General features: G+C 48.4%; 1 protein-coding gene across 1 annotated transcript; it reads right to left on the minus strand.

The window, feature by feature from the left end:
• Positions 1–27,820, minus strand: Vangl2 (VANGL planar cell polarity protein 2). The gene is made up of 8 exons (XM_070000277.1): positions 27,570–27,820; positions 12,746–13,006; positions 12,470–12,590; positions 7,958–8,565; positions 7,112–7,248; positions 6,476–6,611; positions 4,325–4,556; positions 1–3,501 (listed from the first exon to the last, which is right to left on the minus strand). The coding sequence occupies exons 2-8, from the start codon at positions 12,814–12,816 to the stop codon at positions 3,241–3,243; spliced, it is 1,566 nt and encodes a 521-aa protein (XP_069856378.1). The 5' UTR covers positions 12,817–13,006; positions 27,570–27,820; the 3' UTR covers positions 1–3,240.
• Between the last annotated feature and the right edge of the window lie 108 nt (positions 27,821–27,928).

The following is a 27,928-nucleotide window of genomic DNA, read 5'->3' on the forward strand; positions in this document are numbered from 1 at the left end:
CCCCCACAAAAGTCAAATGTCTTTATTTTATATATATAAAAAAAAAAATTTGTACAGTTTTAGTTCCTATGTTTAAGAAAAAATCCTTAAAATTGCCATAATGTTTAATCCACTGCAAACTGTAAAAACAAGCTTTTTATATATTAAAAAAAATTTACATTTTACAATTTTCTACATGCATGCACAAGGTCTCAGCTCTGTAAACCCCACCCCCCAAAAAAGTGAAAAGAAAAAAAAGAAAGAAAAACACCTAGATCCAACAGTGGAAAAAAAAATCTACATTTACAATCTCACTCGGAGGGGACTAAAAAAAGCCCCTTTCCTTTTACACACAAAACAAATCACAAGGATCACACACCAGGACTGAATCCATCAGCAGATACTGCCCTGCAGGGAGAGCAGAGGAAAGAGAAAATAGACTGCCACAAAGGGGCAAGTGAGCTCATCTGCATAAATCCTGTGTTTCAGTTGAGAAGTTTCCAGGAATTCTGATGTCTCATTGCTGGTGTTGGATCAGGGTTTGTGGTAGGAATGCTGAGGTGGGCTGGGAAGTGGGAAATGAAGCACTGAAATGGAGTGGAAGAGGAAGGAAAATGAGACTAGAGGGACATAAATAAGAATACACAGAGGTCACAAACACTAAGAGAAAGGGATTGGCATGGACAGTGATAGAATGGCGAGGTAGGTGAAGAACTGAGGCACCGTGTCCTGGTATGGAAGGAAGTGGGGCAAGCGCTCCAAGGAAATGAAAGGAAAGGCTGAGTAGATGTGCTAGGAATGAGCTAGGATACTATGTAGTCATAGTAACAAGAGCACTAGAGATGCTCAACAAAGCATCCTGTGGTGGTGGTGAAGGAGACAGGGCGAGTAGGTACTCACATCCCCAAAGCAGAAAGAATAAGAAAATCAAGCAAGTGGTGGGACAAACTGAGTGGGGAAACTGCTCAGAGGGACTGAGTCAGCTGCCCACCAGAGAACAGTTCACAGCATGGAGACAACTTCCCTTACTGGAGAAGCAAAAGGACACACACACAGCCATACACTAGACGTTTTCTTTAAAAAAAAATAATAATAATTGTAATCAAAGGAGACAAAGATACCACAGTTCTGACACAAAGGACCAAAATGCTATCATTCTTAGTCACAGCCCTTAGTGCTTAGACAAGAAAGTTGAGGCAGGGGAGGGGAATTATTTTTGCTTTAGGAAAAAGGAATGAAAAACTCACAGTGATTAAAAACATTGCAGGTTCTTAAAATAAACACTCCTCAGACCCTAAGCTAGGGTAGCAAGTAAGATTCCAAATACTTTTTCTGCCCACCCCAACCCATACCTCAAACCACACCATATCCCACTCCTGCCCACAAAAGGCAATGGCCCCAATCACCATCCAGGCCCTGTTTTCCAGGATAGTGAGGTATTTATGTGACCCAAAAGGAATTCCTCTGAAAGCTGATTTTTGAAGAAGAGAGACCTTCCATGACCTCCATGAGAGGATAGATCTCACATAGGCCTAAGTAGGAACCCATATCCCAGCCCTAGACAAATCTTGAGGCCCTAAGTCAGCTTCTTCTTGTGAGAACAAGGTAGGCACTGGCAGATGTGCCCCTCCGTTGGTGGTGGGTAGAGAGGATTTTTTGGAAAGAATAGTAAAAGAACCTAATCACTAGGCTCCTTCAACCCCCAGAGCTATCACTTCAGAGAAGTCTCTCCACTGAGATTGTAACAGGCATCTTATCTCAGGGTGTGCTTTGTAGCACAAGGGATGGACTATATTGCAGGGAAAAGAAAGACACAGACAGGGGCATTAGGAGTTATCGAAAGGAGTGGCCCAGGGCATCCCAGCCATGGAGTGGTCCTACACATGGATCCTGGCAGGATGTATATGGGTGTTTCCTACTTCTACTCTCTGTGGCAAAAATGACATAATTCAAAGGGGACTGATTTAAAGGCTCACATTTACTCTGAAAATATTTATTATAAGACCATTGAATTTTGCTCAAAAATGAGATTGAAACTCTGGAGCATTCAGATTTGGTGCAAAGGCTATCGAAGCTAAAACAGAGTAAGGAGCTAAATACCCACAAAAGGCAGAAATTCTGGTCCCTCATCCCAGTAGAGCCCAGAAAACCAGGCAGGGAGAGAAGAAGAGGGGACCCTAGAAGGCCAAGGTAAAGAGACCCCTGAGGCAAAGAACTGGATTTAAGGCAGGGGATGAGGAGGAGCTGTTGACCCCTCCCCCACAGAGATGAGGCAACAGGTCTCCAGAGCTGGAGGTCAGCAGGACTGGACTAACTAGTGCAGGAAAGGAAACGTCTAAGACTACAGGGCTAGTCGGAGTCTGCACACAACCAGGTCTATACAGGAGTCTATATGCCATCTGTCACTGGCAAGGGTGGGAATGAAGGTCAGGGCAGATTCAAACTGCAGGGGTCAGTGACTAGAGTATCTCAGACCTCAGGGATCTATCCTGCCCCTCCACACAGGAGCTATTCAGGAAAGACATACCACAGCCCTGGTAAAGTGGTCAGAGGGTTTCCACCTCAGTTTGCCTATGATCACAGGGGACCATACAAACCAGAATGGTAGATGAGGCAGGTGGATATTTCCACATTAAGTTCAGGATCTTTCTTTGCTCTAATATGTGGGGATGAGGAAAGGGGTTTCTAACAGCTGGAGGCAAATAGCACTGCAGGGGAATTCCTAACTCTGGAGTGATGAGCAGGGTGAGAGGGTGGGCAGCGCAGCAGCTGCTGGCCTAGAGGAGTTTGGCACTTTGGCTCTCTAGAGTCAGATCTGAGCCCCCATCTCCACCCCCCACCCCCAAAGAAACCCTGGCAGGGACCACTGGAGAGAATTTTTACAAGGACTTGGATGTGTGAATAGGGCCTCAAGACAGGAAGGTACAATCAGGAAGGTCCTATGCCCTTTCAGAAGGGACTGCCATCTGAGGAAAGTCTGGGGAAAAGAGAGGCACAGATATTACAGGGTCTGGAGTGATAAAAAGTGGGGGGCAGAATGGCCCCTCCAGAATGAACCAGCAAAACGGCCTCTCCAGGTTCACATGGAGTAAAATAAGGAAGATGGGAAGGTGAAGGGTAAGTTAATTCAAGTAAAAAAAAGAAAAAGAAAAAAAGCAAGAGGAGGAAGAAGGGAGGCAGGAATGTGGCTGGGCCTGAGAACTAAGCCCCTCCCACCCCTCAGGAGCCCCCAGAGTCTCCCACTCTTCTGCTGTTGCACAATCACACTGAGGTCTCTGACTGCAGCCTCATGACAAATTTGTGCGACTTGGGATCCACAAATTCCTCGGAGAGTTTGAAGAATGGCACCTTCTTAGTGCTGACCACCAGGCTGAAGTCTTGGCGTTTTAAGAGGAAAACGATGCCATCTTTAAGCCCATTGGTCACTGGCTCCTCGCTCACCAATGTCCACTGTTTGGCAAGCCAGCGTTCTTTGTGGTACTGGATGGTGGGTCCAGCTGCCAGGTACCGCTCCAGGAAGGCCTGAGGGGAGGAAAAGGTACTGCTTAGGAGTCTCTAGCATCCACCCACTATCCTTCAACTCTGTGATGAAGGTCTAAAACTTCCAAAGACAACCAACCTATCTCCAGTCTCACTATATACCTATGAACTGGTACATGAGTTCACCAGTTTCTAACCCTTGCTACACAGATGAGGATAATGGCACCACAGAAGTGATGTGGAACTCTTTTCACTTAGGATTGGAACTCAGCTCCCCTGACCCCCATCCTCTACTCTTCTGCTTATACCAGACTATGACTTGGGAAAAATTTTCCTCATTCTTCCTTTCTGCCTTCCTACCCATATGGCTTGTATGACTGGGGCCTTGCAGATCTGCACTAGGAGAGAAATGGGGGATGGAGAAGCAAATTAACGTGCAGCATCTCTAGTCACCTGTTCACCAAGGATGGCTCAGGGAAAGCCATTCTGGAAAGCAGGCTGAGGAGTGAGCAGGCAATGGCTAAACATAAGCCCAACCAAAGACCATCTGGTGAATGTAAAGAGGCCAAGGAGTTAAAAATGGCACCTTAGATATGGAAATTCCAGCATCCTTATGAAGATGAGTAACAGGTCTCAGTCATCCTTCAGATAATTCAGGGCTCTCCTGTGTCTCATCTCTAACTTCACTTCATGCAAACAGGGTGTTGATGGAATTGGGATAAGGAAAGAGATTACAAGAAAGAGGCAGAAATGAAAGAAAGAGAGGGACAGAGAGTGAGGAAGATATCAGAGAACAAGGGAAAGTGAAGGTAGAAGGAACCAGAAGCTGGGGCAAGAAAAAAGGTGCTGGGAGCTTGGAGCCTACCTTGGGCGTCATGTCGTGTGTAATGCAGAATTCCAGGTGCTGCAGGATGCTCTCCATGGTGTGGTAAGGCTGCTGCTTGGTGGTCCGAAGGTATTTCTGCATGGCACGGGCCATGGATGCAAAGATGGCCTGGGCTGCCTCTCGGGGATCCATCACTTCCCTGGGGTTCTTCTGCTCCTCCTCTTGCAGCCGCTTAATGTGAGTGAAGGCCTCTTCCACTGCCACCACGAGCCTGGGGGATAGAAGGAGTCTGGACCAGAGACCAACGTCTCACCTTGAACTCTCCATCCACTCTGACTGCTGCAGCCCAAGCAGCAAAAAGAGCAAGAGACTTGAAAATTAAAACATTAACAACACAATTTCTCCATCAAAAATGGGGGAAATCTGGGCACTGGGCACTGGTGGCTCACACCTGTAATCCTTGACACTCAAGAGGCTACAATTTGAGGATCATGTTTCAAAGAAAGTCCAGGAAGGAAAAGCCTGAGACTTTTTTTTTTTTTTTTTTTGGCCATCCCTGGGGCTTGAACTCAGGGCCTGGGCACTGTCCCTGAGCTTCTTTTGCTCAAGGGTAGCACTCCACCATTTGAGCCACAGCACCACTTCTGGCTTTTTCTGTTTATGTGGTACTGAGGAATCAAACCTCAGGCTTCATTCATGCAAGGCAAGCACTTTTTTCTTTCTTTCTTTCTTTCTTTTTTTTTTTTTTTTTTTGCCAGTCCTGGAGCTTGATCTCAGGCCCTGGGCACTGTCCCTGAGCCTCTCTGTGCTCAAGGCTAACACTCTACCACTTGAGCCACAGCACTACTTCCAGCCTTTTCTGCTTATGTGGTACTGAGGAGTAGAACCCAGTGTCACGTATGCTAGGAACACACTCTACCACTAAGCCACATACCCAGCCTAAGGCAAGCACTCTTAACCAACAGAAAACTGGGAGTGGAGTTGCGGCTCAAAGTGGCAGAGCATTAGCCTTGAGGGGGAAAAAAAAAAAAAAAGAGCACAGAGACAGTGCCCAAGCCTTGAGTTCAAACCCTACAACTGACAAAAAAGCGGGGGTGGGGGAGGGGTGGGAGGGGGAAATAGAAGGTGACTATAATTCCAATACTGGGTAGGGTCTTAGAGGTTCTATGAAGTAATGAGCAGTGGTAGGATGAACAAAGTGTGATGTGCAGACAGCATAATGTTAGGGGAGAAGAAATAAAAGAACTAATTCACACTAAAAACATAGACCACACAATCCAACTCTATAAATATGTGCAATACATAGAGATATTAAGAAAATCAAGTACTATAGCAGGTGAGGTACTATAGCAGGGACTATGGCAGAGGGTAAGAAATCTATGACAACAAAGGTGAGTAATGTAATGTAATTCTCCAGACTGGAAATCCAAAAACAAAGCAAAGGCCACCTGGCCTAAGAGCCTGAGGTGACAGGAGACCTGCAGCCTAGTATCCAGAAATCCTAAAACCTAGGACCTGCTTCAGTGAGCTTAGAGCATGTGGCTCAGAGTTAAGTATGTTTGAACTGTGTACATCAACAAATTCTGTTTGTTCTCATTTTTCTTAAGTTTCTTAACCAAGTTCTTTGTGAAAAGATCTTTTTGTCTCAGGTGAGCTAAAGGAAAAAGGTTTCCGCTAGTTATAAACAAATTAATAGGGGTAAGAAAGAGCCGCCCACACCACTTGTCAAGAATGGCAGTGATTTAAAGGGCAGATGCCCAAAGAGTAAGAGCCATCACTGATTTCCTTGCAACCAGGGCAATTTCTGAGACAACTAATGAAATGAGCCACAGTCTCTCTGGAAACTGTCTGTGGAGTGACAATGATAAGGAAGTAATTCTTTTCCTGGAAGAACAGTCTAGGCTCTAGTAAGAGTTGTCTTGATTCCAGTATGAAAGTTGCAGGTAGATGGCCCAACAAGCCTGAACCTGACTCATGGAACGGGGAGATAATAAATGTGTGTTGGTTTACAGCTGCTGAGTCTATGGTAATCCGTCATAGCAGAACTGAGAAATGAACATGCATCCCGTATCATCCGTGCTTATCTATTTCTAGCAGTCACAGGAGTCTTTTGAGCTTCCTCTCCCTAGTTCATTCCACAGACATCCCATCCCACCCCACGCCCACGCCTCCACTCCCTCAGGGACTCACCTGGCCCTCCGCTTGCGCACCCTGCGTTCATGCTCTGCCTCTTCATAGTAGTACTCATTGTGACTGTTGTCTCGTCTCCGGGCTGCAGCCGCAATCACAGCCCGAGACTGGCCAGTGGAGTTATTGGTGCTGTTTTCTGCACAGGAGCAGGACAGAGGGGATGGTCACATCAGAGAGTGGCCTCTCTTTCTTCTCCAGTAGCTCTGGAGACAGAACCTGACCTGTCCAGAGGTAGCTATTCCCACCACCCAGCAGTACCTCCCAATCCCAGTCCTCCTGGCCACCAGTGGGAGAGGCCACAGGAAAGCAACCAGGAGTTGAAAGGGCAGGAGTCCTGCACATATTCCCCCTGAATTCAGGAGGTTCTGCAGCTCACAGAGCCAAAAGGCAGAGACCAGGGGTGATAAGACACAGAGGAGCCAGATCCAGGGACACACCATAGCAAAAAGGGACAGTAGTAAGATCAGCAGCTAAGACCAGCCACCTGAAGTCAAAGGAAATGACAGAACAGAGGGGCTGGGACATAGGCTGGAAAAAAGGAAAAAGCAAGGGGAAAAGGGTGAGAGCCAAAGAGAAAATAGCTTGGAGTCCTGCATGGGAAGAGGCCAGGAGGGGCGGAGGAGCAGGGCCGCTCACCCTCTCCGAGAGAATACACCTTGAAGCCAGACACTTTCTTGGCCAGGACGGACTTGGGCAGGTTGAGGAGGGCAGGGTTGTAGACAGGGAAGTCATGGTAATACTTCTCCAGGATCCATACTGCCACGCGCTGGATGCTGTGGGGGAAGACGGTAGGAGGGGGAGGGAGAAGGGACAGACAAGGGGTGCATCGGAGGGACACATCAGGGCAGGTTGGCAGGGCTGGAGAGGACACATGATGGGACAAGCTGCTTCCAGGAAGCCTGGCTCAAGCCTGAGGTCTACTTACCAGGCTCCCAACCTTTTCCAGGGCTGGACCTGCTAGTCTTTTCCTATCCTACAGAAGCCCAAGGGGGAAAGGATATTGGACCTGAGTCCCAGCTAAGGATCCCCCTCACCCTCTACTAGCATTGTTTCAAGTCTTGACAAGACCCAAGAGGAACCATTTTATGCTCAGAACAAAGACTGGGCAGAGCATAAGGCAACCAGCTCAAAAGTATATTAAGAGCTGACTTATCCTCAGTTCTTCCTCTGAGGGTCCCTCCTCTCGCCAGCTCATGGACACTCAATCTATTCACACAAGAAGCTGTTGTCTCCAAGAAAAAGCTAGAAAAGACCAGGTTCAAGCTCCCAACTTTCTCCTTTTGCTCATTCTCCTCTAAGATTCCCAGTATCTAATTGTATGTTCACTCCCAACTCAAGTCCCATTAGGATCCTACCCATGACCTTCTTATTAAGTGGCAAACATGGTTGAAAACCTACTATGTGCAAAGTACTCAGCCACCCAGCCCTGCCAGCCCATCACACCGTACCCACAAACCCCTTTCCTGCCCCAGGCACCCATACCTGAGATGGCCAACATTGTAGAAGCGGCTGGCACCGTCAGTAGAGCGCACGACCTTGAGCGTGAACTGGGGCTGGAGCTGGCGCAGCTCTAGCAGGACCACGGCCAGGTAATGCACAAAGAGCAGCGCATCTACCAGCGACACAGCAAACTGCACCACGCCCTGGTAACTGCGTTCTCGGGCATCCAAGATGCGAACACCATAGAAGAGCCAGTAGGAGACAACCAGCAGGAAGACGAGCACCATGAGCAGGGCACGTAGCACAAATACACGTGGCAGTGAGGCCTTGGGCCGGCGGAAGAACAGAGCCCAGCTGCCCAGCAGCAGGATAAGCAGCTTGAAGGCCACAGAGATGAAGAGGCCCTCGCAGGCTGTCCCGCATGGCTCCAGCTCCTCCCGCCACAGTAGTGGAGGCAGCAGCAGAAAAGCCAGTGGTGTGAGGAAAGAGAGCAAGGCCAGAGTGGCCCCTGCTGCCACACCCAGGTGACGAGAGCAGTCCAAAGGGACACTGTCTTCCATGTCCTTGGCGATGCGTGTGAGGTCATCGTGGGAGATGCTGTGCTCAGAGGTGCCCGTGACTACTGTTGTTGTTTCCCCCCAGTTGTCATCCTACAGGAAGGAAGGGACCACAAGGTGATGGAGAGTATGAGAACAGGAAAAGGGAAGAGGAAGGGAGAGAAGACAGAACACGAGGGAAAGGAGAAGGCAGAAAGAAGTAGCAACAAATATGCAATTCTCTATTTATTGAGCTATGCTCTGTGCCCAAGTCCGGCCTCTGCATACATGGACATCTGAGACAGAAGCCCTTAGGGAGCTGTACAAGAATCACAAACATAAAGACCACACAAGTAGCAATGACCCTTGGAAAAGAGGGCACAGGACAAATGTCAAGGGAGTTGCTCCTTTAGTGACAGAGATCTAAGGGCAGACTCACCAGACAAAACATGCAGGCTTCCAGGGAATCATGGGACCTGAGCTGACCCCTGGCAGCAAGTTGGACTGAATTAATGGTTTTCAGCCCCACCTGCACACATTCATATCACCCAGGGAGCTTGGAAAGGATGCCAATTATGCAGTATAAATTTTTTTTTAAAAGCTCTCCAGATGATTCTAATATTCACCCAAGATTGAGACTCTCAGAATTAAATTATTTTAAAGGGCTGAAGGGCTGGCTATTCAAATGTACCCTCCCATCATCTGGGAGCTTGTTAGAAATGCAGGCCCACTCCATATTTATTAAATCCAAATCTGCATTTCAATCAGATCTCCATGAATTACTCAAACACTGATATTCTAGCTGGGCAAGCACTGACATTCTAGGTGGGCACTGGTGGCTCACACCTGCAATCCTAGCTACTCAGGAGGCTGAGATCTGAGGATCGTGGTTCAAAGCCAGCCCAGTCAAGAAAGTCCATGAGACTTTTATCTCCGGTTAATCGCCAGAAAACTGGAAGTAGAGCTGTGACGCAATGTGGTTGAGTGCTACCCTTGTGCAGAAAAACTCAAGGACAGCACCCAACCCGAGTTCAAAAAAAAAAAAAATAGCATAACAAAACATTGACATTCTAAAAACACTAACCTAACAGCACTCCAGATGAAGTCAAAGGGGGAGAACACAGCACAGAGCTTCATGAACTGGGGTACAAGTGCAAAAGCTGGATACTGGGAGGTCAGGACAGTGAAGCCAAAAGCAGCAAGGTAGGGCTTATGCAGGCCAGGACTCAAAGTCAGGCTAAGCAGTAAGTACCTATCTTTCAGGCTGCCATTCCCTTGGAGAGCTATTGCAGGTTTCAGATGCAGGGTGACCTCACAAAATAGGACATCAGGGAAAATGGTGTGGGGAGGGGGGGATAAATAAGTAGGGCAGGCATGAGGAACAGTGGAGACTTGAGATCATGTGTTTACCTGTGAAGTGAGCCCTACTGGGCAATCTGAGTTCCCACAGCACATAGGGTCTGGGAGCAAGAGGGTGGAACCCAAGGTTCCCATGTACTCTTAGAGTGTGGTCTGCTCAAATTGTTTCTCTGCCATGGCTGAAGGCCATCCCACAGAGAAGACCTTCAGTGTCCACAACCTTCACTGCTGGGAAAGCCAGGACATATGGAATTGTCCTGATATCAAGAGGATTCTGTCTACAAGACTGAGACACTGGGGCTGGGAAGGTGCTCAGTGGTAGAGTGCTTGCCTTGCATACATGAGGCCCTGGGTTTGATTCCACCCCACCACATAAGCAGAAAAAGCTGGAACTGGCGCTGTGGCTCAAGTGGTAGAGTGCTAGCCTTGAGCTGAAGAGCTGAGAGACAACATCCAGGCCCAGACTTCAGGCCCCACGACCAACAAAAAAAAAAAAAAAAAATGAGACACTGGAGGTAGGAAATGTAAGAGATTGCCTGGCAGGACCAGTGATTCAGGAGCCTGAAGAATCTCTTCTCCCAAAGATGGGAGAAGAAAGTGGTTGTGCTGGCCACTTTTGGATCAAGGAACTGGATCTCCTCCTATAATCCCAACTCTCTCATAGAGAGAGACATATTGCCAACTCTCTCAAGGGTCATTGGCTTAGGAATCCCTCCCAATAACAGGTGAGCTCATGATATCTTAGGTCAGGCAGTTCAAGAACCCAGGAGGCACAGGTTAAAGTACCTGCCTTGTCAGTTCAAGGACATGAGTTACAACTATCCTCCACCCCTCCCCCTTCCAAAAAAAGTTAGCCAAGTACCAATGGCACACACCTGTAATCCTAGCCACTCAGGAGGCTGAGATCTAGAGGATTGAAGTTCAAAGCCAGCCTGAGCAGAAAGTCCTTGGACACCATGTCCAAAATAACCAGCAAAAAACAGGGCTGACAAACTATACAACTTGTGGATGGAGATGAGAGGGAAAAACTGGGTGAGAGTAAGGAAAGGGGTAACATTATCCAAAAAGTCATCTGACTTATGTAACTGTAGCCTCTCTGAACAACTTTATAATTTTTTTTTTGGTCATGGAACTCTGGGCCTGGGCCTGTCCCTCAGTTCTTCAGCTCAAGGCTAGTGCTCTACCACTTGAGCCACAGCACCATTTCTGGTTTTCTGGTGGTTAATTGGAGATAAGAGTCTCATGGACTTTTCCTGCCCGGGCTGGCTTGGAACCACGATCCTCAGATCTCAGCCTCCTAAGCAGCCAGGATTACAGGAATGAGCCTCTGGCACCCAGCAAAAAAACATTTTTAATAGAGCTGAAGAAATGACTCAAGGGATACAGAATGCCAGCCAAGCAAGCAAACCAAGCAAGTATAAGGCTCTGAGTTCAAACCCTAGTACTGCAGAAACAAATAAATAAGAACCCAGGAAGGCCAGGTGGTTCACACTTGTAATCCTATCTACTCAGGAACCTGAGATCTGAAAATTGCTGTTTGAAGCCAGCCTGGTCAAATAAATCCATGAGATGCTTATCTCCAATTAACCACCAAAAAGCCGGAAATGGAGCTGTAGTTCAAGTGCTATAGCTCTAGCCTCAAGCAAAAAAGCTAAGGGACAGTGCCTGGGTCCCAAGTTCAAGTCCTAGGACCTGCAAAATAAATAAATAAATAAATAAAAAGAACTCAGAAGGCCAGGTCCCTCGGAGAAGGTCCTAGGGAAGGAGAGAATATCTCCCTCAGGCTACTGATCTACTCCCATGACCAGGAATTCCCAATATCAATGTACATGGATTTTCATTTTGGAAGGAAAAAAAAGAATGGCCTATGTTGAAAATGAACTATACAATTTGTGGAGAAGGAAAGGCTGGAAGAGAGAGAAAGAGAAGGAATGATATTGTCCAAAATGAAACTACTCATTACCATCACCTTTATAATAACAATTTTTTTAAAAAAAGGAATAAAGAACTAAGAATCTCCTCTCCAGAAAAAGGAGAAGGGAACCAATGTCATCTCAAATCCTGTCCCTGCAGTATTCTGGGAATATGTTCTGTCCACCATCCTTCCTACCAGGAGAGTGCAATCGGCCAAAGATCATGATTGAAAACAACCTTCTCTCCCTGTCCTAGGGAACTCTCTCCTCAATCTCTCCATCAGCTTAACCTTACTTCTGTCTACTTGTTCCAGCTACTCTTCCCACATCAACTTTCCTTAGGCCCCAAATGATGTTATTCCACAGGTGAGCAGCAGAGGACACCCAAGTGCACACACCTGAAGGCTTAAGGAAAACTCAGTCACCCAGATGCCCCAGGACCCATACACCACCCCACTATACTCCTACTCCAGACTCTCAACCAGCCTAACTGGCTGGCATCAGCTTCAGAGGAGCCCAGGGCAATTCTCATTACACAGTCCAACCACCCTGCCTCTCAAGATAAGGAAGAAGCTGCTGGCCCCAGAAGGTCTCCACTGAAATTCCCTGAATTCCACTGCAAACAAGGTCCTAACCTGGGTGACTAAATCAACATAAGCATAACAAGATACCTCCTGCCCAAGGAGAGCTTCCCCCCAACACTCTGAAAATGCCTAGTGTAGACCCATCATCTCCCTGATGCTTACTCGCTCATCTCCCCGAGTAGACTCGTTGTCCAGCAGGGGCTCTCCTGGAGCCTGGATTGTCACTGACTTGTCCCCACGGCTCCCATCTCGACTCTTAGAGCGATGTCTGTCCCGGCGGTCCCTGCAGCAAGAATTGAGAGGAACAAGCACAGAATGTCAAGAAGAAGGTCAGGTTCTTTTCAACATCATCCTACCCCACCATCTCAACCTGTACCCACCTCTCAAATTGGCCTCAACACCCCCCACACACACCCCCATCACCTGGGTCACGCCCACCTGTGCTTGCGGGAGCTGCGGGAATGGCCCGACTTGTAGGAATAGCCCGAGTACTGAGACTCGGTGTCCATGGCGTCTGAACGCCTTGCCTTGTAGCGCTCCAGGGCCGCAGGCTGGGGCCTCTTGGGGGGCCCCACAGCCACCTCCTTCAACACCGGCTTCTTCAGGCCAAGAGGCACCTTTAGGAAGTCAACTGTCACCTTGAGGGACTCTATTTTGCTGGACGGGTAGGCTTATCTCAGAGAAAATCAAGCGACGATCCTGAGGAGAGGAAGCAGCTGGTCAGGGGGGCTTAAGCTCCCTGTGGGTAAGGATAGAGAGGAAGCCCATTCCAAATGACAGCCCAAGGAAGTTCAAGTGAGTCTACCTACTGTCTGCAAATACTACTGCTCAGGTCCCTGCTCTGTCCAATGCCCTGCCTGCTAGGAACCTTCTTACCTGCAATGTACCCAGGGCTCAAGAATTGGGGGAAAATCAGCAAAACAGAAAGACTGCTCAGAATGACCCGTCCTGGACCCCCCACACACACCTCCACCATTCTCCCCCACCCCCCCACCCCGCCAAAAAAAGCCCACAAAAAACAGAGGTTCAGAGACAAGCTTGCCCCACCCCCATAAGCACGTGCATGTATGCTAGGGGATAGGAGGTTAGGAAGGGAATACTGATAGTACAGTAAGGTAGGCGTAAAAGACAAGTAAAAACAATTTTCAAAAGGCCCAAAATCCTAGAATAACAAAGACGTGAGTCTATCTGGCTACTTCATCTACACTCACCTTCTAACTCTACAGGAGAGGATGATTCCTCCTCCTCTCCCCAAGGCCCACTCATCATCCTTCAACACCCAGCCTCACCTGTTCCCAGAAGCCCCAACTACTCTAGCACTCAATGTTACCTTCCTCTCTGACCCCAACTCTACGAATAGTCATGGCCAGGCACTGGGCACTCACTTCCAACCTCATTCAAAACTATGACGAGTCGATGCATCAAGCCTTTATAAGGCTCCTTCTTCTATGAACCCCACAGTTTGCTAGGCCCGGTCCACAATGGATAAGCAGATAAATGTAAACAACCATGTCAGTGTGATGGCAGGAAAAGAACAGGAAACTGAGACAATTATGCAGAGCTACTTTAAACTGAACACTCTGGAAAATCTGAGAAAATGACAACTGAGAGGAGACCTAAGAAAGGAAAGAAAATCCCTGAACAGTAGAACCACAGAAATGCCACAGAAAGATAGTAGAGCCAGAAATGAGGAGGTAGAAGCAGAAGTTTTTAAGAGACTAGAAGGAATAGGTTGGAACCACATCAAAAGTGGTACAGGTACGATGTCTAAGCCACATGGAGGAGTTAACTTCCCAGTAGGATAGGTTCTCAGCAGAGGAGAGGAAGGAGATCAACAACCAGGGGTCAAGTGAAGAACTCAGGTTGTATTCTAAGACAATGGGAAGCCTACTTTACCTATGTCGGTATGGACTGGAAAGAGATACAAGTAAAAACAGAGATAAGTAAGGACATACCATGGAAGTGAAAACTTGGCTAGGGGTAAAGGCACAGAAAAAGTGAGAGATGATCATGTTGGAGATACTATGTTAGCAATAGAATCAACAGGACCTGAACAAGGTTGTCTAAGGGGGAGAGAGGTAGCCAGAAAGATTGCCTGGCCAGTTGGGCAATGGTGTGTGCCTGTTATCCCAGTGTCAGGAGGCAGATTGGAAAGATAAAGATTTGACATTAGCCTAGGCAAAAATTAGCAGACCCAATCTCAACAAGTAAGCTAGGTGTGAAGGCCAAGGTAGGAGAATCATGGTCTGAGGCTAGATATAGGCCAAAAATTAAAGACTTTTCTGAAAATTAACTTAAAAACACAAAAGGGGAGCATAGCTCAAATAGTAGAATGCCTGCCTCCCTCCCTCCTACCCCTCTCACTTGTCTGCACGCTCTCGTGCGCGTGCACACACACACAAACACACACACAAGGCAATAAGGGCCAGGGGCATGGCTCAAGCAATGGAATGCTTGCCTAGCAAAGTAGAAGGTCTTGAGTTCAAACTCAAGTAGTTCTCCTCCCCGCCCCCACCTCCAACAAAAAAAAGAATCCTTGAGCAAAGAAGATGGTTGAGTTCTAAGTAAGTTTGGGAAGAATGAGCAAGAGTCAGGCAGAGAATAATGAGTTCTGTTTCCCACATACAAAACTTATGGCTGTTAAGGCAGTAGGTAGCTGGGCATCCAAGGACTCAGGAGAGCCTGAGCTGGGAGTGTGGACAATGTGTAGGAGCATGGAAATAAACAGCGTGACCTTAGGAAAGAAATACATAAGCAAATACACATGTGTCCAGAGGAAAAGGAGCAAGTAAAGAGATTAATTTGAGACCAGAGGAACAAGAGGCCAGAACAGTCAAGAAGGGTTCTGACAGAGAAGAAACAAAATCAAATGCACTGACAGGTTACGTGAAGGGCTAATGGACCAGCTTTGTATAGCTACCTTTTCTTCTACAACTCTAAATCATCAGCAATCTGAGAATAAATGGTATGAGTGGAACATATTTGCAACTGATACCCCTTAGTAAATGAATATACCTATCTGACTGTCATGGAAACTGTGACTGCAAGGGAGATAAAAGCCATGGGAAATCCATTCACTTCTCTTCCTAACAGTCATCCAGAGGCAATCCATGCACGGGCCAGTATGTCTGTCAATATTCTGATTTCAAATCAAGTGTATGATAGACATACTTAGGGAAAGACAGACCTCAACCCCACTCTAAAATGCTCTAAAGCCCATGGCCACAAACAGGGTCCATGTTCACCCTGCTAATCCCCCTTCCTCCCTCATATATTTTAATCTTCTTCCTCGCCCTTCTCTGCTGAGAACCCATCGTACTGGTTTACTCCTCCATGTGGCGTAGACATCACACCTGTACCAATTTTGATATGGTTCCAACCTATTCCTTCTAGTCTCTTTTTAAAAACTTTAACTTTGCCAGGAAGCTCAAAACCAACAAGCCTATTGGGGGGGGGGGCGAATAGAGGGGCAAAGGAATGTCATGGCTTAGGAACCATATACAAATTCTAGTATCCTCCCTCTATCTCCTTGCCCTTGCCCTGAATATCCACATCTACCAATGCCAACAACAAAAAGAGCTGAGATTAGCACTCAAAGATCTAGGTTCAAGGGCTGAGAAGGTGGCTCAGTGGTAGAGTACTTGCTTTGCAGGAATGAGTCCCTAGGTTCGATTCCTCAGCACCACATAAGCGGAAAAAAGCCAAAGTGGCGCTGTGGCTCAAGTGGTAGAATGCTAGCCTTGAGCTAAAGAGCTAAGGGACAGCGCCCAGAGTTCAGGCCCATGACAAAAAAAAAAAAAAAAGATCTAGGTTCAAAACCTAACTCTTCCATTGACTAGCTGTGTGACCACAGCAAGTTTCTCAGCTTCTCTGTGCTGGTAACCTGGTAGAGTCCTCAGTAAAACTGAGATGATAATGAATGCTACCTCCTTTAGAAGGTTGCTAAAGATCATGGGAATGAAAGAAGTGTTTTCATATACTGCATAGCTAGTAATCAGTTAAGCAATTAAATAAGCTCTAGCTCCTGGATCGCTCATATCCCAATCCCCTGACACTTCTTCTGAAACTGGGGAATGAGATGGTATAAATAAATCTGGCTGTTAGTATCACTAAATAAAGAAGTAACACATGCACACATCCTAACCAGAATTACCACTTCAAACACACTCAGAGGTAGGCTGAAGCCACTTGGTTTTCCCTACAGAGAAATTTCAAGCCAGACAGAGTGCCAGTCCCCTCCCAATTCTTTGTTCTAAACTGCTCACCCTAGAACTCTCTACTTTCCTCCCCAGCTACTTATTAAAGACCCAACACAAACCCTGCATTGCTAGCCAGGGTGCCCTAAATACACAAACACATATTCTCCCTCTTTACCTACCCAACACATAAGCCACAAATGAACCCAACTGCTGTGCCTAGGAGTACCCCAGGGAACAAATCTTAGCATGGAGAGGCTGGAAGAAGGGATGCGGGATAAGCAAAGAGGGGCAGAAGCTCCCCTTACTTAATCAGTCTCAGGAATCAGTTTGGAGGGTCTGCGGGGGTAGGCAGAGTTCCCAGGGAAGAGAGTGGGGGAGGGGATAACTGGATGAGATCAACAAGTGGAAATGTCAGAAGGATGACGAGACCAGAGAGAAGTCCGGACTTGGCACAGGGCAGGGAGTTGTGCTGAGCTAGGGGGAGGGGGTGTGCCAAAGGGTAGGAGGCTGTAAAAAGGGAGTAAGGTCCCATTGCTTTTCACCTCACCCCTGGTCCCCCAAGACATAAACGCTCAGTCCTCCTGCTTCAAATCCAACCATGGATTATGTGGGGTTAAAAGGAGGCCAGAGAGGAGAAAGGGAGGGAAGAGAGAGCCCAGCACAAAAAGGAGACCCTTCTCCCCTCCAAAGGCCTTTCAGAAATAAAATTAATGGAATGTGTCTCAGTATCATCCCAAGGGGACTGTGGGGGGAGGGCTAGGGGGAATGTGGGGGCTTTTGTCCTGGCTGCCCAGTTTCTCCCACATTGATCACCGTGGCAACCAAACCCCCCTGTTGCCTAGGTGATGGCAGCCAGGTCCTGGAACCCATACCCAGCATCCAAAGCAAGGGAGGTTATGGAGGTGGGGGGATAGAGGCAGAGCAGGAAAGAATGGGGTTTCTCCTCCAGCAGCCCCAGCTTTTGTCTGAGCTATGGATCAGGTTTCTTCAGGAAACAATTGAAGGCCTCTGGAAAAAATACACTCAAACCCTGGCAAGAGGCAGAGGGAGCAAAGCCCTGGGGTATGTGTGCAAGTTGGGAGAGGAGGGACAAGAGAGGTGGCCAAAATATAGGCCAGGATGGACTGACCCTTCCCCATTCTCCTCACAGGAGCAGCTTAAGCAGCAAGGCCCTGAACACAGACATGGATACTCCATGCATGTCGTGTCTTGATCATGGATGACAAGGTGCAGGAAGGAGGCTGTGGTCACCTCCTTTCACCACTGCCGTAGCCTTGACCCATGCCAGGCAGCCTAGTCCCTGCCACTTCAAGCCTGGGCTGGGGAAATGAGATAGAGGATGATGAGGATGGGGCCAAGAGAAATTACTGTTACAGCCAGGGTGACTCAGCCAGAGAACAAAAGGCAAACAAGAGACAGAGCACAAAAATACACCTTAAAAAAGCACTGATTGTTCCTCACATGGATAGAGGACAGGGCAGGAAGTACCAGGCCTAGTGACTCCTAGGTTTGATTTTGGAAGGAAGAGATGGAAAAGAGGACAAGAAGCTAAAAGCTCTCCTCTGACAGGTCCTTGTTCTCTCCCCAGTGAGGGACGAAGGAAGGCTGGCCCCCTCTGCACATGGGTACGGGCACACTTACCTTCTGAAATGGACCCCTGGCCCATCATGGACCTCTAATTCCTACACAACAGTCTGGCTCAGGCATATGCCCTGCACCCTTTCTGCACTATAGCCCATGAAGTAGGGTACACATGTGGCACTCTACCCTATGGCTCCTAATCTTCACTTCACAGCCCAAGGCTCAAGGATATCAATGTAAGTTTTGCTCAAAGTGCTGGGTCCCCAGCTTTGAGGGAAGATGTGAGGCAAGAAGCAAGCCAGATGTCCAACCTCCCAGCCAGGTATCCAAAGATCTAGACATCTGCCCACAGACAAAGCACCACAAAGTCAGGAGAACAACTAGCATGAGGCCCAGCTGAGATTCCCGGACTCCCTGGTACCACTTCAGGGCCCTGGCTTGGTTTCTATTCTTTGTCACACTACTCTCTGAGCTTCACAGATGTGCCCCATCCTGGCAGCCCTGGCAGACAATGGAGGGAGGAAATTCGAGGTTCTTGGTTTGGGGGGCATGCAGACACCTAACATGGCTTCCAGAGAAGAGAAGGTGCTGAAACAACTTCTCACCTGCTTCTTAGTAGGTTCCAGCACGAAGATGAAAGATGTCTTAGAGATAAACTTTATAGTTTTTTTTTTTTTTTTTTAAGAAAAGAAGTCAGGTCCAGAGAAAGAAAGTAGCCAGTCCCTCAGTAGCCTATTTGGACCTCCTGTTGTTAGAAAAATCTTACTAACAATGGCTTTAAGGCAGGTTCTTCTTGGTATGGGACCAGGGTTCTGTGTAAGTCTCCCTTGGACTCTGGATCTTGAGGAGAAGATCTGCAGACTGTAGCTCTATGCCCTCATCTCACCAGTAACAAAGGGTCAGAGACTAGACAGGTATAAGCCAAGGCAGGTAAGATCAAAGTGCCCCTTCCCCAGAAAGGGAAGCTTCTACACTTAGCCAGCCCCCTTTCATGACTAAGAATCCATCCAGCCTTGGGCATAGACAAGCCACCCATCCTATGAGGCCCATGATGGGGTTTTTCCTACCACAAAAATAACTAAGGTACAGCACAGGCAACAGGCAACTAAGTCCCATACCACAAATGGGATCAAGAAGTTATCCTACTCTTAAAAGACCCCAGTAGCCCTGGGTGACAGTGCTGCTGAGGAGGCCAGAGAGAACAGTTTGATCTTAGTGGGATGAGTGGGAAAGGGCAGGCCCAGGGAGCACAGGAGCACAGGAGCTGGCACCAGGTGCCCCACCCCCGCACTGGTAACCAGGCACTCTCCCAGGACAGCCCAGACATGAGCTCACCATCCTCACAGCCCCAGGGTGGGGGCAGGATCCTTTCCTCACTGGGCAGAATAGAAGGGGAGAGGCCATGTCAGGTCCACCCAGGCATCTCTGCACTCAGAGCAACTCACCATCCAATCAGTGTACAGGAGCTTGCAGGGGAGGGGTCCAAGGACTGGCTCCTGCCAGAATACCTGAGCTTGATGCTACCTGGACGGGAGCAAGAAAGCTATAGCTTTTCTACATCTACTTTCTGACTTTCCCTTAGTCTAAGGCAAGGAAGGAAAGTGAGTACCCACTCTAAATCTACAGACATCCTGAAATACCAACACACATCCACATCTACCTACACTTACATTCCCCCTCTGAAACCTGGAATGGCTCCTGCATGCCCCACCCAGCTCCACCCACCCTGGCTAGGCAGGTTCTGTAGCGACCTGCTCTGCTTTCTCTGGCACCCCTACCCCCATCCAAGCTCTCAGAAATTCCCTGCCCCCAACCTAGCACATGCACACACACAAATACATGCACAGTTCATAGCATCGCATTTCCCCAGTCTCCCCCAGACTCATTTAGTCAGACTTGGAGCCCAGGAGGAGCTGTGAGTAATCCCTTTGGCATCTGTCCCAGGAGGGGCCAGAGAAGAGACAGGACACAACACTGAGATTACCTGATTAACTGAGAAGGTAATCAGGGCTTCTAGATGTCTGGATGTTCTATTTAATTTTCACCTGGGGGAGGCCCCATAATCCCCACCTACAGGGCTTTAAGCTGCTCCCTCTCTTGACTGAAGCAAAGGACTGGCCCTTCCCTGTCCAAGAGGTGAGCTGCAGAAGCAGCAAGAAGGAAGACAGAAGGAAGGTCGACAATGGGAAGTGGGTGAACAGTGCTGATCCACAGGACATCCTCCTGTACAAGCCAAGCAAAAGCCTCCCATCCTCATTACCTGCTGTCCTATGTAGGCCCTAAAAGTCCCTGACCCCAAAAGACCTCAAAACCAGCTCACTGGGCCCTGCCTCAAGGCACAGAAGGTGGAAAGCAGCTATTTAGGAAGAGGAAATTGGCCAATCTTAGGCTGGCTGTGGATGGGGAGAGTGAGGCGTGGGGAAAGACTGTGGGGGAGGAACAACATATGGGGCACTGTCAGGACTGCCTGGAGACGCAGTAGAGTGAGCCTCGGGTATGGGACACTGTGATGGGGATAGGCAGGTTGTAAGGATGGCAGACCTGAGTTTCCCCATAAAATCTTCTCCCACCTCAGCCCAGGCCTCCAATCAGCCACTTTTATCGAAGAAACAGAGTTAGCCGAAGAGCCCAAGTAGCTACCAGCCTCTAATCTCTTGAAAATCAACCCAACCCCATCCCACCAAAGTTTTCACTCTTTTTGAGCATTTTCAGTGCCACCCCCATCTCTTATATCTGTCACTTCCATTCCTAGAGTAAAGCAGGTGACAAAATAATATGTTTCTGCTCACACTCAGTTGTTTTTTAAGTTACTGCATCACACCTCAAACTTAGCACCTGTTCACACCTCCCTCCTATCCCCTTACCCTAAAAAAGTCACTCTCGTTTCTAGCCAGGCTGGGGAAGTCAGGTACTGGTGAGAGCAGAGTCTCAAGGATACTGTTAGGGTGATGCAAGAAAAACATACAGTGAACGAGGGCCAGGCCCCTAGGATCATGAGACTCCATAGTTACTCTCTTCCCATGACTCTTACCCCAAACAGTGGCCCAGCAGGAGAAAGGGACAAGCCCCAGAAAAGACTTTTGCCCAAGGACTGGACAAGTACTCTTCCTGGAATAGATGGGACCTCCTCCATGGGAACCCCCCAATCTTACTCCCACAGTCAGGGGTAGGCTTCTCTATTTCCCTAGCTATTTGGATTCATGTCCACTATTTAGAGGACAGGGAATTATTCATGCCCAAGATTAAAGACAACTACTTAGGATGGGGGAGTAGAAAGGTGCATGCAAGCCTATAATCCCAGTATTCATAGGCTGAGGTAGGAGGATCATGAGTTTCAGGCAAGCCTGGGCTATATAGTAAGATCGTGCCTCAAAAACAAAACTAAAAAGACAAAGAAAATCCAGGCATTAATGACTCCTAATCTATAATCCTAGCTACTCAGGAGGTTAAAATCTGGAAGACTGAGGTTTGAAGCTACCTAGGGCAGCAAAGTCCTCAAGATTCCATCTCCAAAATAACCAACAAAAAGCTAGGCTGGAGGGTCTGGGAAGGTAGCTCAGTGGTAGAGCACTTGCCTCGCATGCATGAGGCCCTGGGTTCAATTCCTCAGCACCACATAAGCAAAAGGAAAAAAGCCGCAAGTGGCGCTTGAGCTGAAGAGCTGAGGGACAGTGCCCAGGCCCAGAGTTCGGGCACCATGACCAGACCCCCCCCCAAAAAAAGCTAGGCTGGAGGCATAGCTCAAGTGGTATCGTGCAGGTATAGCAAGCTGGAGCCATGGGTTCAAACCTGGTACTGACAAGAAAAAAGGCAATAATGAGCAATAGATGTAATTGAAATGAAAATTGGGAAAGGTAAGCCAGGTACCATTGGCTTATACCTTAATCCTAGCTACTCTGGAAGCTGAAAGCTGAAGGTCAAGGTTCAAAGTCAGCCCAAGGCAGTAAAGTCCTTGAGATTCTGACCTTCAGTTAACTACAAAACAACAACAACAACAATAAAACAATAACAACAACTAGAAATAGCTATGCTCAAGTGGTCAAGTGTACACACACACACACACACACACACACACACACACACACACACACACACACACACACACACACACACACAGAATAAGTCAAATGCCAGGTACTAGTGGCTCACACCTAATCCTTGCTACTCAGGAGGCTGAGATCTGAGGATTGCGATCCAAAGCCAGTCCAGGCAGGAAAATCTGAAAGACTCTTATATTCAATAAAACACCAGAAAAGTGGAAGTGGAGCTGCAGCTCAAAGTGATAGAGTGCTAGCCATGAGCAAAAAGAGCTCAAGGAAGCACCCAGGTCCCAAGTTCAAGCCCTACAACTGACTAAAAAATGGGGGGAAAAAAACAGGAAAAGGTGAAGACTTTGAAGTCAAATAAACCTGACACAGCCTTTTAATGAGCTATGTTATATTTGATGAGTTGCTTACCTTCTCTAAACCTTAGTTTTCCTATCTGCTAAAAGGGAATTATTTTCAAATATCAGAGAGCCCATATGCTCAGTAAATATGAAGTTCCCATCTCTTTCTCCTTTAGGGGTAGCATCCCTTTCACTTCTCATTCCCACCACTTCACTGTGAGAAGATCTCACCCAGAATAAGATGGAATCACCTTTGGGTGAAGAGTTGGCTCCTCCCTAGCTTGGACTCCATCCAGGTACTGAGGGAACAGCCAAAACCCCTCCTCCCACACTGCTTCTTTCCTCAGGGGTTCCTGGATCCCCCAGCCTATCTCCTCTTCTCCCGCCCCCTCATAGTGAGACTAGGCCTCGAGTCCAATCACCTCCTACTCTCTACTAGGCTCTCAGCCCAGCTGTGTGTGGAGTGAGTGGCAAGCCCCAAGCTTCCACCCCATCCCAACCCCTAGCTTCTTCCCAATCTCCCCTCTCGCTTCCCCACCCTGATTACTAGGATAGCCTCTAAGCTGATGATTCTAAGCCTGCTCCTCCCAACCCCATTCCCAGCTGTCTTGACTGTAATTACCAACTTTGCCAGGGGCATCAGACAAGCACCACAACACCTCATTTCCACAGGGCCCCATCAGAGGGGCCTTGGCCTCCTACTCTGTACCAGGCAAAGTGGAGGAAGCCAATGCAAAGACTCTCCTAAACTCAGGTAACAGAGGGCTGCCCAAGGGAGAACACCAAGAAGATAGGGAAGAGAAGGGGATAGATAACACGTGAACAGGATTTACCCCCAGGCCTTTCCTTCTCCTGGTGCCATAAATCTCATCAGGCACAGGATTACCCACCTGTAAAGGGTAAGAGGAAAAATTTTCTGGTCAATTCACGGGGCAAAGAAGTTAATGGCAAGGAAAGCAGGAAGGTGAGTACACACTGGGATGAGGATCACACAGGATAGAGCAAGCACACAGTTGGGAGCTGCAGGAAAGATAAGAGAAAATTATAAAGAAAAAAGAAAAGATCTTGAGAAGCAGTAATAATATCCTAGACTCTCTTCTCCCCCATACCTCCACCTCTATCAACCCCATAGGACAAGGAAGGAAAGGGATCATTAACTTTGTCTTATAGACAGGGAAATTGAGGCCAAAGCCCAACTTTAAGATCCAACCTTACCAAACACTAGGCTCCAGCCTTCTCCTTTATACTCACCCTCTACCAGCAGGGCCCCTTCTCAGTTCCCTCCTTGCCTTTCTAATTGTCCTTTAAAATCAGCTATGCTACATCCATACAAGGGAATATTACTCAGCCATAAAAAGGAATGGGGTACTGAATCTTGCTAAAACCCGGATGAAAATTGAAAGCATTATGCTAAGTGAGAAAGTCTGGCACAAAAGGTCACACATTATGATTCCATTGATATGAAATAACCACTTCTGGTTATTTCATACTCCATACAAACAGTTACAGACTGGTGTTTGCCAGGGATTGAGCAGGGGAAATTGGAAATAAAAGTTCAGTAAGTCCAAAATTCTTTGGGGCCTGGTAAAAATGATTTTGAGCTAGACAGAGATAGTTGTACAACATTGTGCATGAACTCTATGCCACTGAATTATTCACTTTACAATGGTTAATCTCAGGTTGTGTAAATTTCACCTCAATTTTTAAAACTCCAGCTACATCTCTAGGAACCTTCCCTGACACACACACATCCCCCCAGGGCCAAGCATGCTTCCTCTATGTTCCAGTGGTGCCCAGTACGCACTTCCATACACCATTCACTAGTTTACAGGAAATTAACATGCTAAGGCATATCTCTCCTCTGAAAGCCTATCTTATTCGTCCCTCCATCCCCTGTGCTTCCCACAGCACCTGGCAGATAGTAAGCAATGCCTAGCATGGTCTGCCAGAAAAGAGCAACACTGAAGACTTGCTCTGCTGCCCCACTGCTCAGAGGTCTCCCCCTATCGTAGCCATCAATTCGAATCTCAGCTAACCTGTGCTGAGCACTGAGCAATGAGCACTGAGCAATGTGCTATCTCCAGATTATTTCATTTGAGCCTCATAAATCTAAGTTTACTATTAACTGCATTTAACAAGTAGATTTCAAAAAGTTATCTATTCTGTCTGAGGTCATAGAATTAGAAAGAAGCAGAGTCAGAATAAACTGAAAGGAGGGAAGGAGGAGTCCTATGGGGAGACCTAGGATTTCTGGTGGATGGGCTCCATCTAGGCTAAACCACCTCAGAGGTTGAGGAAACTTGCCTGAAGATTCACTGCTATTAAGCCCTAATTCTAACCATCTCTGTCTGACTTTTCCCTTTGCCTCACAGGGTGAAGAGCTGTGGAGGGAAGGACAAGCAAAGAAGACAGCAGTCCCTAAAAGTCAGAAGGGATGAGATCTCTTCCCACAGGTGAGCAGATAAAAAGATGCAGAAGAATTTGATGAAGCAGAGGAAGATATGCCTCAGAAGTCTGCCCTGGAAGAATTAGAGGAAATAGAAGGCAAGAGCAAGACAATGGGGAAGGAGGGCCAATGTGACCACTGGTTCCCAATCTGGAAGTACTTTTTTAAATGACACTTCCTATTGTCTGACCACAATTCCTCCTCTGTGGAATGCCCCACCAGTACAATATATCATGCATACAACGAGTATATACATGGGAAACAGGGTACATCATCTTAGACACAGTGCCTTGCTAGCCCTGAGGAGTCTTAACATCAGATAAGTGTCCAGCTTGGGAGAATCATGCATTAAAAAAAAAAAAAAACCCTGACCTTTTCTTATTCTACTCCCATCCCTAGTCCTAACATTCTGAACCAGCCCCAACCACTCTTATTCTCAGGACTCAAGAAGGGTCGAGACCCCTGAGGGCTAACAAGAGAACATTCCTATTGCCCATTTGAGACTAACATTCCAATTCCAATTGCCCAGAGACCCTAATGTGCAACTGCAGTCTCCACTATTAAAACCGGGTGTCTCCACCTCACCTCTGATAGAAAGAGGAAAATGACTGAGAGCATGCAGCTAGCTGGGAAACAAACCTTGTGTTCTAAAGGAAAAGGCTAGCTCCTTCTTCTCCAAAAAGAATGCACAAGAGAAAGGAGAAAGGAAGTAGATGCTGTGGAGGAGAGTCATGTACTTTATGGTGATAAATACAGACCCCATTTCTCACACACAGACGCCAGTCCTCTGGTCAGCTCAGCCCTGGCCTCATATCCAATTCCAGCCCAACAGTGCATCTCACCAGGGAAAATGGAAAATATGTGTTAAAGCACACAGATACACTGCACAAACTCCCAAATAAACACATCCATGTCACTTCTCAACCCTACTGTTGTTTACTGGGTCTTATCCTTCCAGATGTGCTTCTTCCTCTTGCCCCCAATCTACATCAAAATCCAGACTTACGAACCTTAGGACTCTATAGGGAAGGCTGAATTGAGGGGCTTTGAAGTAGCAACCACCACCATGGTTTTCCAAGAGATCTGTGTGTGTGTGTGGCCTGAGGGGTGGGAAGCCTAGCAAGCTGCTCCTCCTGCACTAGATCTCCCAGCCTCTGACATGGGGGACAGTTACTCTTATTTGTCTCTCTGATTCCTTCAATCCCCACCCTCCCTACCTCCCCATTTTCTTTTCCCCACAACACATACCTTCCTCTAGAAAAAGCTTATCTCCCCAAACAGGCATCTCCTAGGACAGCCCATTCCCTTCCACCTGTAATTCTCAGATACTCAAGACACTATCCTTGAACGCAGGCAGGGCCCATCCAAGAAGGCTCAGAATCCGCAGACAGCCTTCCCTGTGGGCTTTCTGCCAGGAAATTCTGTCTGCAAAGACAAGAAGTACCCCCCACACACACTCAGATATACACACCCCAGCTAAGGCAGACACACGCACAAACATTGACACTCATCAATACGTGAACAGATTCACTCACACTCCTCTCCACTGTGTGTGTGCATGTGCACACACATGCACGCGCACACACACATTTACACATCTAACCATGCATACCCCATTTTGTTGTTATAAAACCACCTTTCTTAATACCTATCCACCTTCTTCCTATAAACCCCGTCTTCCAACACACACACACAAAACCTCCTGAAAAAAAAATACATATATATACATTTATATGTCCAACACACAGCAAATGCGTGGTCAGCCTGCTCCCTGGCCAAACACACTCAAGCACAGAAAAAAAAAAAAAAAAACCCTACATATTCAAACCCAGGGCCCACCTGCAGGAACACTCACCACGTCAAAGCGTGCATACACACACACACCCTTACACACACACAAAGAATCATGCACACTGATCCTCCAGCGACCCTTTAAAACTCACTAACGCAGAGCCCAAGTCCCTCGGTGGGAGTAAATGGGAGCGGAGAGAGATGTAAGCGCCGGTCGGTCCCCTGGACCCCCATACACAGTGCCGGGGTCTCCCGCCGCCAGCCCCGACCTCAGACTGCACACTCTCACTCTCACTCACACTCACACACTCACACACACACACAACCTCTCCTATCCGCGGCCGGCTCTCAAGACTCCACTGCACACCCTTACTGCATACCTGCCCGGCCCTCCCCACACTCCTGCGGTGTGCAAGCACCCTTATACACCTGGATTCCAGTACCTCCAGACTCGATCCTTCCACCGCCGCCGCCCGCGCCTCCAGCGCACGCTCCCAGTCCCCGGCTTCAACCGGCTCTCCAGGGATCATTAAGGCCCCCCGCTCGGGCCCCGGGCCCCGGGCCCAGGAAAGTCCCCGGCTCTCCAGGCCTGGGCTCCGCCCCTTCCCCACGCACCCCTTTCCCTCCCTGAAGTTGGGGGTACTCCGCTGTGCGGTGGGAGAGCAGGCCGGAAAGGGGTGGTCTCGAGCCCCCTCCCCCCAGGAGGCTCCCCGCTGGTTCCAGGGCCGGGCACCCCTGGCCCCTCGCATGACTGCCTTCCTTTCCTGCTGCCCTTTTCCTTTCTTCCTTCTTCCTTTTTTCTCTTCTCTCTCTTTTTTTTAACTAACTTTCCCCGCGCCCCCGCGGCCCAGCACTCACCCGCCGCTGCGAACTGCCGGGTGGGCTCGGCGGCGGGCGCGCAGCTCGGCCCGGCCCGGCGCCTTTGTATCCGCAGCGCTCCGGGGTCGCTCCGAACTCCGCGCTCCGGGACGGGCGGCGCGGGCGCTGGGGGGTGTCGAGGGGGGCTCCCGAGTCCGCTCACCCCTCGCTCGGTCCCACGCCGCTGGCCTCTTCCCCCTCGAGGCCCCAGGGGCAGGGGGCCGGGGGACACTGGAGGACGCTCAGGCTCCCATGGCGGGACCAAAGATCAAGGAATCAAGGATGAGGAGTCAGATCGCGAGCCGGCGGCCGAGGCAGGGGGGAGGGGGAGGGGAGGGGGAGGGGACGGGGGCGGGCGC

The sequence above is a fragment of the Dipodomys merriami genome, unplaced genomic scaffold, assembly GCF_024711535.1.
Source record: "Dipodomys merriami isolate MVZ:Mamm:240054 unplaced genomic scaffold, mDipMer1.0.p SCAF_56, whole genome shotgun sequence".
NCBI classification, from domain to species: Eukaryota; Metazoa; Chordata; class Mammalia; order Rodentia; family Heteromyidae; genus Dipodomys; species Dipodomys merriami.